Source organism: Hydra vulgaris, chromosome 07 (assembly GCF_038396675.1).
Source record: "Hydra vulgaris chromosome 07, alternate assembly HydraT2T_AEP".
Taxonomy (NCBI): Eukaryota; Metazoa; Cnidaria; class Hydrozoa; order Anthoathecata; family Hydridae; genus Hydra; species Hydra vulgaris.
The window spans coordinates 14,261,067-14,272,724 of record NC_088926.1 but is presented as its reverse complement, the minus strand read 5'-3'; the positions used below and the strand labels follow the sequence as shown (position 1 = coordinate 14,272,724).

The following is an 11,658-nucleotide window of genomic DNA, read 5'->3' as shown; positions in this document are numbered from 1 at the left end:
AAAAAAACGAAAAAAAAAACATTTATATATTTATAAAACATAACATAAACATTCAAAACTTAACAAGCGCAACACTATTTTTATCACAAATTTTGTTATTAAAAAACTTTATAAGCAAAAAAAAATTTAAAAAAAAACAAACACTAGTATTGAGAACCCCTAACGAAAACCAAACACTTAGCAGATAATAGTTGTTTTTTTAATTCCAAAGTCCTAACACATTCTATAATATAGGCTACTAGACGATATATTTGTTACATGTACATTTTAATGTATATAGTTGATCTAACTTTATTTGCAAGAATGCTCAATTACGTAGCTACAAAACCGTTTCACAATACTTACATATTTTGCATTATTCAACCTTGGTATGAAATTTAACTATGGTATGATTTAAATTTAAGATATCTGAGTACTTGAATATTTTATATTGCATTAAATAAATTGTTATTTATTATTTTAAGGTAATATTTTTTATAATACAATAAAACTTAAAACTCATGGAATATTTGTAAACACAAAAAATCAAAACTAACGTACATACATTATTAGACACCCAAACAACAGTTTCAAATAAATATACTTTTTATTTTTTATTGAATGCTTCTTAAGTTATTTAGAAAAATATTTAAATTGATTCTCATATCTCAAATTTTCGGTAAACTAATTACAACAGTTTTTTAAATCTTTTGATATATATATATATATATATATATATATATATATATATATATATATATATATATATATATATATATATATATATATATATACACATATATACAATAATCTGAAAAATAAAAAAGTTTCAAGAAAAATTAAATTTCAAAAGAAACAAATGGCTTCAATTTATAAATAATAATATTAGTTAAAAAAAATTGCTCCATGCCTAAGTCCAATATGCATTTGCGCATAATGTAGTTGAATGTTTGTGTGTATATGTAATTATATACTTATTTGTACAAAAAACATTAACTAACTGGTCCTGTCGGAATAAATTTTGGTTGAACTACTATATCAGTGTCTTCTTCTAAAATTACAAAAAAAATAATGCAATAATGTGCTTACAATTATGATTTCAAATAAAATAATTTTTTATTTGTAATACATTCTTAATGCATTATCATTATTATTAATCTTTCTGTTTGTAGAACATTGTTAATAATGATAATGCATTAATAATAATTAAAATATCATTATCTTACTTTGAATAATGTCAATAGTTGAAAAAAAAAAAATTACCCTGAAAATCTTGCCCAGCAGGAACACGTTCCCAAAGTAATAGAGTTGCATCCATTCCTCCTGTAGACAACAGAAATCTGTCATCACAAGTCCACTTAACATTAGTAACATGACTGCAATGACCTTTATAAGTTCGACATTTTGCACCCCGCATCTATTTTCGATAAAAAAAAAAAAAAAAGATTATCATCATAACATGGAAAACATTATTCAAAATTTAAAAGAAAAAATTAATTAAAAATTAAACTTATAAATCAAAAATTAAACTTGGAAATCAAAAAAATCTGATCTACAAAATTTATTACATAAAATTTCTGAAAACATATTTAAATTATATTGACACACATTTTTTTTTAGATAAAATTTGTTACATTAGAAAATACTATTTTTTTCAAGTTTCAAAATGCTGATTTTAATCTGTCTATCAGGCTACCTTCTGGAATTATACGTTTCATACTAATTGTTAACATTCATATTAGAAGCTAAACTTTAAATTATCTCAACATTAAGAATTAACAAACATCATTCCAAAGTACATGAAACCTACTATGAGATACAAAGTACATGAAACACCTGTTAAGAGATACAAGGTACATGAAACACCTATTAAGAGATACAAAGTACATGAAACAATATGGGAGACCGGGGCTTGTTGCCTCTGTTTTTACTCTTTGAGCTCTGTAGCCCTAACGGCAAAATTTTTTGTAAATATTAAAGCGCAGTCTTAAAGAGTATGAATTTAGGTAACATTTTTAACTTGCATTTATTATAAAAAAAATTTTCTTGGGGCCCAAAAAGAAAAGTTCGCTAATTTACCTGTTGAAAGTTGGCGCAAACTATAAAATAATTATTAATGCACTATTTTGTGCAAAATTTATAGAAATTTTTTTACTATTTATTTTGGCGACAATTTTAGACCTAAAATTTATTAACTTTTAGCTGGTACCAAATATTAGTTCATATAACAGCCAAAACAATAGCCCACTTTCCATCTGTTAAAAAAAACTAAATTTTTAAATAAAAAAAACCAAACGAATCCCATAAACAACCAGATAAAAAAATTGCATTTTTTTTAAAACCCTTATACACAAAAGCTGTTTTTTATCCCTTGGCAAGCAGCATATTTATTTACTATGATAAAGCTTGTTGAATCTGAAGATCATTTATTTTTTCTATAAAATATACAAGGTTTATAAATAAGTGGTGCATGGTGCATTAATAATAATACACATTAATACCACACCTACAAAATAAAAACATGATGTCTAAGTGTATAATTATATGTTAAATTAACAAAAAATATTATTTAACAAATCTCTGCCTAATTATATCATACTATAACTTGCCATAGAAGTTGTAACTTTTAATGCTTTTTTAAATTTTTAATCTATTTGTTTTCCTATATCATAAGCTAACAATTGTGTGTGCAAATAATCTAGCCTAAAAACAATTGGCACACAAAAGTGAATCTCATCATTAATTCTAAAATTATTACCCAAAATTAGTTTGGAGTATTTAAGGTGTAACAAAAATAAATTGCAAATTTTCTTAATACCGCAGAATTTAAAAACTTATTAACCAAAATCACTTTTAATTTAATTTTTTTTTTGTTTTTTTTTTCTTTCAGTAGCAATATTACTGAAAGTAACTGATTACATTAAAAAAAAAAAACAATTAAAAAGGTAAGGTTTAATATTAGAGTAAAGGTACCAATTGCGGAATAGTAATTTAATGTGGAATACTGATGTTTTTCAGAAATAGTTAGAGACATCTACATTTTAATAGCTGAATATCATTAGTGGTGGCAATTTAAGTTATTTGATTATTTTTAGCTGATGAATATTATCTAGTACTTTAAGGGGTAAACAGATTCTGTCGAACAGCACCCCTTTTTTTTCTATTAGGCTGGCGTAGATTATTAAAAATTAAAACCAAAATTTAAATAAACATGTTATGTTATGCAACATAAATTTAAATAAATAATTATTATTTAAACAAATATTATTATTATTAAATAAATTTCAATTTTATTTAAAACTACTAGTTCATTAAAATTAAAAATGTTATTAAATAAAAAAAATTGAAAGTAAAAAACAAAGAGCAAAGTTAGGAGGAAAATCTTCATAGTTAAATACAACTACAAAAAAATAAAATAAAAAAATAACTTCATTATAAAGAATGTAATTACTTTTTGCTCTACTCTAATAATGTTAATTGTTCACTTTTATATTTTGAAATGAAGCTGAATATCCATTAATGCCAAGAAAAAGTTGCATAGTTTTATTATAAGAAATAATTTTATAATTACACTGGGCAGCAAAAATATATACTTTTTTGTATCTTTAGCAATTTTATTCAAATTATACTAATTTTGAGAAAAAAGAAAATGACAACGAAAATTTTTTTATTAGCTCTTGTTTCTGAGATTTTTATTTCATTTGCAACAGAGCAATATGACATATAGTTTACATATTCTAATAATATTTAAAGTACATTTGGTTTTTTTTAATAACAGATATATTCTAACAATTTTAAACTAAGAAATCATGATCATCAAGCTAATAGGTATAAAGATGATTATGGGGTATCGTCACAAGATCGTGATCTTTTTGTTTTCCTTTTGCAGAGTTATCTAGAGCATCCCTACACACAAGCCAACAGTAATCTGTAAGCATAGCCTCACTCTAATGACCCTAATATCTTTGTTCCATTACAGAAATAACTTGGTAAAACCTCCATATTTATTCATTCTCCATATTCATCACTAACAGCTACACAACGCCAAATGCAGGATTCTTCATAAGTTGACTTATTTGTGGCCCAACAAAAATACCCTTTTTAACTTTTGCATCACTTATTTTTGTAAATTGTTTCTTAAATACCTAAAAGCCTGTCTTTCTTTGTTCATACCTTTGACAAAAATTTTCATTAAATCCAACTTAATATGTAATGGTGGAAGAAGAACATCTTTTGGATCCACGAGTGGTTCCAAAAGATGTTCTTCTTCCCATATACACAAAAAGCAGCAATATTTAGTATACCCTAATTGCATTCCTAAAAGTATAGCAATGACATTTAGATCACCACAAATTTTTCATTTGTGTTCATTGTAATTAATTGAGTTGAGGAGAACTTTTATGTTTATATAAGTCTCTTCCATTTGAGCTGTATAGCCAATAGAAACAGAAGGAAGACGGTTTTCATTGTGCAATAATACTTAGCTTAGATGAGTCTATGAATAATCTCCATTCAGTTGGATCATAGTTTAAATTAAGACAATACATTAATACAAAGACATCAATGCAAACAACAAGATTATTTTTCTTCTCAAAAAAAGAAAGCAGATTTAGTTGCTGCTTTCTGTAATGTGAAACCTTGCCATCAAATAAGAGAAGATTCCACTGCTTTAGTCTTAACCCTAGAAGTTCTGCCTTTTCCTGTGACAAGTCCAGATCTCGAACAAGATCACTTAACTTTGCTTGACTCAATCTGTGTGGCACATCATCTGTTAACACAAAATCAGGATCATTTGATGTGGAAGGTTTTTTTACTTCTTTTTTTTCTATTTCTACTTCATTACTGCCTTCATTTTCTGCTTCTAACTCACGACTTTATAGTGGAGTAGGAACTGATAAACTATTCGAATGAGGAATAGGTTGAATGGCAGACGGAAGATTTGGATATTTAACTGTTCCTATTTTCTTCATTGACAAACCTGCTTTAATAGGTGGGGTCAAGCAGAAATAGCAGTCGTCTGTATGGTTTTTAGGCTCCCTCCATACTATAGGAACAGCAAAAGCCAAAGATCTTTTTTTATTTTTCAACCATTCTCGTAGTGTAACCGAACAAGAGCTACAGCATGTGGAGCCCATGACATACCCTGGTCTGGCCTTCATATCGAAGTAATGCTGGTAAGCAGTCTTCACAAGAGGTGTCATGTTTTATTTGTTTAAAACTTTTGATATTAGTTATGTGTGTTTGATAAAGTTTCTGATCTAATCTATTTTAGTTTATTTTTTTCATTTACTAGTGTAAAATTTGACAAACCAACGTGCCAAGGAAGTGTGTAAATTTACTGGACAATTTTGTTACATTTATGGTGAAATAACATTTTCCTTACAGAAAAGAACTATAGTCAAAAGCAAAAATTGTTTTTGTTTCAAAAAATAAAAACTTATACCCTTAGGAGAAAATATTTGCTTTTATTTTTTTAAATAAAGTTAATGAGTCATTTTTAATGTCATTTTTGAATTCATTTAAGTGGAAATACATAAGAAATGATTAACTTTGGTTCCGAAACAAAATCACTGTTGGGCAGTGTTATAAGAAAACTTAAGGATTAAACATAGATATATAAATATGTTTCAACAAATATATACGACGCTAATATAATTAAAGTCATTAAACCAATTTTTATATAATATACTACATATTATTATAGAGATAGGCTCTTACCGAGGGGCAGTCGTTGGGTGTGATCAGCTACCCTTTTGTACCAAGTGGTCTTTGTTTCACACAAACTTTGTTATAAAAACCACGCAAAATATCATTTTAAACTCTAAACTTCTTCATTTTACAAAAACGAACTCCCCTACAACATTTCATGGTACTGCCCTAAGAGAACTGTTTGGAATTTTCCATAATATCCTAGAACGTTGTGCATTTAAGATGTTCCTGTGGAGTTTTCTTTAGCTGTTTTACAGCGTGATATAAACTGACATATAAATGAGGTGTTTAAAGCGGACAGTTATGTTTAAATTAGCAATATTTTGTCTCAACACCATTATTGCCTCATTAAAAAAGATCTTGTATTATTTGGTGATATTTGTGCTTTATATACAAACATATAACTGTGTATATAATGTTTTATTAGTGTCTTCGGAGAGAGAGAATCAGTGTAATCGTTGTTAAGCTTAAAGCCCTATGGAGCAAAACATTGAACTTTCGAAATGTTTCAAAATGTTTTTTTATCAAGTGTGTGAGATCTTTTTTATTTTGGTTGATTCCACTCTCAGGTAATCTAATGCAAATTTTTTCGATATTGCCCTCTCCAACTTTTCTTGTAATTTCAGGGATATTTCATTTTTTTGATCATCTTCATCATCATTGACATTAAATATTTTATTTGTATCTAAATTTGAAATGTCGGCTGAAGTAGATGTTGTTACTACTCAAAACAAAATAGGTGATTTTTAATCTATTAAACTCTTTTTGATGCAATTTTTTAATTTGAACATTGAATATTTTTACTACTTTACAAACTTTTTTAATGGTAACATTTGCTGACCAGAAAAGAAGAATTATCATGATCATTTTCAGTAGACATTATGAGTAAACCATTTTTATTTTGCTTCAATTAACCTGCCAACCTTTGTCATAACTGCAGTGCCATCAGTGGTAATACCTACAATATTCTTCAATGAAAGCTCAAAATCACTAAACCTAACGTTCACAATCTCGACACATTTTTCTGCTGGAATTGTTCCAAAATTCTTTGTCAAAGTGGACATTAATATTTATGTAACACCTATTTTTTACCAATGTCCATTCATTGAAAGTTAGAGAAAATCTGTTTCCATTAGCAATTCTGCTCGATAATTCTTTAATTACTTGGTCTCGCATTTTTCTACTACAATTCAAGACCACTTTGTGAATTGTTCTGTGATTCTTTGGTATGTTAGAAAAGCCTCTGGCTGTTAAGCCTTTTCTGATATCATCTGACATGCAGAAAATGTTGAATGATAAACATGCAGTCATCCTAGCTAAAACAGCTGGTAATGAGTCATCCATTTTATCACTTTTAAAAAAGTTGTTTATAGTTGCAGAAGGTTTTGATTTCTGTACAAATTCTGAAGAATCTAAAACAGTGGTGTTACCTACCTCTCTTTTCAATAAGCTGATTTCATGAATTGTTTTTAAATGGGTATGAAGATCGTTTGTAGAGCCTCCATGTGTTTTTATTATTCTCTTACACAACTTGCATTTAAGTACACTGTTTTGCTTTTTCTCTTACAAAATGAAACCACAGTGAATTTTTATCATTTGCTTTGGAATACTCATGGAAATCTTGAATATTCCTATTTTTTTAAAATTCAAAACACGATAATAAAATGTATAATTCTGAATAAAAAGTAACTATTTTACTTACCATTTGGAAATTTATATAATATTTTAATTTAACTATTACAACATGTAAAAATATCATATAAATAATCGTATAACCACATTTCATATAACCACATTTCAAAAACCACATTTTATATAATCACATTTCATGTAACCACATTTCATTTTGTATGATGAATTTTATTTCCATTTATAAGATCAATTAAAATTTTTAACTTTTTAAACTTTCAATTGGTGAAATTATTTTGAATGGTGAAATTATTTCAAAATCTGAAACGGTCTTCAACTTTTTCAATACCAGTATTTGGGCACCTATAAATTGCTCCAAATACCAGGATCCCAATATTCCTAACCCTAGTCTGTAAGTATAAATGCTGTAAGTTAAGTTTTAAAATACAAAATAATATTGGAAAATTTACTTACCAACACTGGGTATTGAAATATTTTAACCAATCCAAAATCATCACCTGTAGCTAAAAGTTTATAGTCTTTAGTGCGATTTGATGTATTCACATCTGTTACATCGGTAAGAGGGGGATAAATTCCTAGACCAAATATTTTTGTTGATTAAAAGATTTTACTTTATAACTTAATAGAATAGTTATATTATAAAGTTAATAGAACTTATAGTTTTTATAAATAAAAGTATAAAACATAATTAGATTTTAAAAAAACTGAAAAAAATATAAAATATAATAAGAATGATCCTACTTCCCTTTTTTTTAACATATTATAATACTCAACCCTCGGAATTAAGAAAAATGAGGTCGACAATAATTACCCGACCTCAATCTTTTAGAGGCCGGAATCAAGTCCGCAAAAAAATTTGATATAAAGGTCTTACCATAAAACATAGAAACGAGGTCAGCAATTTTTTTCAATCTCAAACACTTTTAGGTTGACATTGCTGAATGCCGACCCTAATTCCGAGGGTTGATATATTACAATGATAATATTATATTACAACCATCGGAATTAGGGTCGGCATTCAGGGTCACATACATTACTATAGTTGTAGAATATAGTAATGTATGTGATGTATAGTAATGTATATAAATATATGTATAGTAATGTATACAAATATATATTAAGATTGTAACTTTTTGGCCATATTTTCTGTATGAAAAATAGTTGAACTTTGGTCTAAAAGTAACTAAAAAATTATTTGTTTTATTTACTTTTTTTTAAATAACTTAAATTATTAAAATGGGTTAAAATTGCTTTTCTCTAAAAGTATATTTAGAGAAAAGCAAACAAAAAGTCTGGGCTTCAAAAGAACCATGACTTTATAGAGACTTTAGGAATAATAATCACTTATAAACAAAAATTATACTTAAATTGAACAAAAATTAATATGGTAATTTTCGTGACTGTTTGTGAAAATATAATTTAAAAGGTAAATGAAACCAATCACTTTGAAGTTTTTTTTAAAACAAAGTTTATTCATTTTTCAACAGGAAGCATTTTTATTTTCAATTTATTACTAGTACATATATAAGGAATATTCTGGGAAATATAAAAGAAGTTGCTAGGACTGAGATATTTTCTTCTCTTTTCCACTTCTAAACCAAAACATAGAAAAAAAATAGATATGATTGTTGAAAAAGTTATGAACAAAACTAGTGACCTATTCATATTCTTTTTTTTTTCTTCCTACTTTTCCGTAAAAAGAAAAACGCCTTTTCTCCAAAGAGAATACATTATTTATCAGGTCTTGCACTAAGTACACACACACACACACACACACACACACACACACACACACACACACACACACACACACACACACACACACACACACACACACATATATATATATATACAAACATATTCACATACCTGAGCTAGTGTCATAAAACTCTGTCTGTACAGAAACCATTCTGTACAAACAAATAAAGTTATAGCAGTTATTTCTTTTTTGTTTCAATTGAAATTTTTAAAAGGTAACTTTTTAAAATTTCAATTGAGGGTAAAGTATATGTTTATTTTGTCTTTAAATTATTTTGGGTTTTATACAAACTTTTTTATATATTAATAAAAAAATTATTTAAAGATAAATAATTTTATTATTTTTTATAAGAGAGTGATTCACAAGTGAAGCACTCTCTTATAAAGTTTACAATTTATCTCTCTTCACAAGTTTACAATTGTGGTGTATAAATATGTATGTTTAGTGGAAACAATAAAGACAAAATACCTTTTACAGTTGGGCCTATAACACATGTAAAATCTGCCCATTCTAGGCGAATAACCACATCTGTGCCCATTGTTTTTCTCATACCAGAGGGAATTTCAAACAAAAGATGCTCACGAGCTCCAGAGTTTGTTTGAATAAGTCGACCTAAAACCAGTTTTGATATGGTAACAAAATGAAAGTAAATTTAGATAAAAACAAATTATTTAATTTTTACTCTTAATGAATTTTTAATTTTAATTAGATAATTATTAAAGAACTATATTATAAAGTATATAAATCATAATTATATAAAAATTAATTAATTCATTTTTCTTAAAAAAAAATTTTTTCTTGACAAAAATTTCAATATTTGAACTTATGAAAACAAATTCTAATAAAGTAAAAAAAATTTGAAAATTAAACAACATTTTATTAATAAAGTCAATTTAAAAGTTTTTTGCTTTGTTTAGGCAACAAATATTTATCATTTTTTTAACAAATTTATCATAGTGGTAAGCAAAAAACAATTAGCAATAAATTAACAACAATTAATCCCATTGATTCAAATAATCAAACTCTACATCAAACTCTTGATGTAGAGTTTCATTTAAAACTTTAAATTGCATCAAAAAAACAAAATGTTTTTTGATGCAATTTAAAGTTTTAAATGTTTTAATTATGGTAAAGAGATAAAATTTACAATTTTTTAAAAAACATAGCTATTTGCATTACTTTAAAAACTTTTCATTTTTATAAGATTGCATCCCAAAAAAATAAATATTTTGAATATTGGTCACCATATTGATACCAATATTCAAGATACCTATACCAGAATTCTTTTGGGGGTTAGGCTTTTTAGTACCACATCTAACTATAAAAATCATGAAAAGGTTTTTCTTAGAACAAATAAAAATAAAAAAAGCATACCATCTTTTGACCAATCAAAATGTGTCAAATAACTTGAATTTCCTTTACAAACTGCTTTTTTTCTTCCCTTCTTGACATGATATACGTCTAACATATTATCATGAGATGCTACACCAAGGTACACTCCATCTATATGTAAACAACTATTAATGTAAAATGCTACTTTACAAATCTTAAAAATAAAAAGTAATGAAAATAACCTGGTGAAAATTTAATATCTGAAATCTCTTCATTTCGGTCTTTTGTAAGAACTAATGTCTTTAAAGTTTTTGAATCCATAATCATAAAACTTCCTAAATATGTTATTCATAATACAGTTTTAAAATACCAAAATAAATTTAATATATTAACACAAGACAGAAATAAAACACTAACTACTAAATATTTACAACAAAATTAAAAAAAAAAATGTTTTTAATTAGATTTTGACACCAACCATATATATATATATATATATTTTTTTTTAACATCTTCACTTCCAACAAGGCTGCTAGCAACCACTATTTAAGTTACTGGAAGTTATATAAAGTTACTGGAAGAGAAAAGATGAAGTTTATAAAGCAAGAAAACAATTATCAGATATCTTGAAAGATTACAAATTGTATGAATCAGGAAAACAAGGGAAGCGAATTCCAATAAACTGATGTTCAAGGAAAAAAACTAAACAAATAAGAATTTTTGGAACACTTAGGAACAGTCCCAGTAAAGGGATGAGACTTAATTGAATAGAGAGTAACACAAGAATGAATTTTATTAGATGGCACAAGTTTTGCTAGCACTTGAGAGCAACGTCAACATTATGTTTAGAACAACAAGCAAAGAACAACATCATGGTATTTATAGAAAAGAGAAAAGGAAGCAACATTATGACAATGTAACAATGGAGGTTTGCTGTAAGAACAGGTCCAACTTTGTTTAACTCGTTTTTGCACCTTATCTAAAGAGATAGGGCATCATTTTGAAGATCTGCTCCAGATATGGCAACAGTATTCCATACAAAGATTTATAGAGATAAAGAATAGAGTAAGAAAGTGGTGAGCACAATAAGGAAATGCAAAGATGTTGGTTTTGCAATCAATTTGATATATGGTTTCCAAGATAGATCAAAAGAAGAGTTGATCCTAGAAGGCAAAGGGCAGATGACTCATCAAGTATATTACCATTCATAAATATAGGAAAATCTAGAT

The 11,658-nt window shown here is 26.8% G+C and overlaps 1 protein-coding gene across 1 annotated transcript in view; it reads right to left on the bottom strand.

The window, feature by feature from the left end:
• Positions 1-843: 843 nt before the first annotated feature.
• Positions 844-11,658, bottom strand: part of LOC100199568 (echinoderm microtubule-associated protein-like 6) — a 44,907-nt gene continuing 34,092 nt past the window's right edge. The window contains exons 10-15 of the mRNA XM_065801142.1: positions 10,672-10,764; positions 10,472-10,600; positions 9,566-9,709; positions 7,792-7,913; positions 1,243-1,396; positions 844-1,030 (exon numbers count right to left, since the gene is read on the bottom strand). Of these exons, the coding sequence (XP_065657214.1) occupies positions 972-1,030; positions 1,243-1,396; positions 7,792-7,913; positions 9,566-9,709; positions 10,472-10,600; positions 10,672-10,764 (701 nt within the window). The 3' untranslated portion in view covers positions 844-971. The remainder of the gene's footprint in view (positions 1,031-1,242; positions 1,397-7,791; positions 7,914-9,565; positions 9,710-10,471; positions 10,601-10,671; positions 10,765-11,658) is intronic.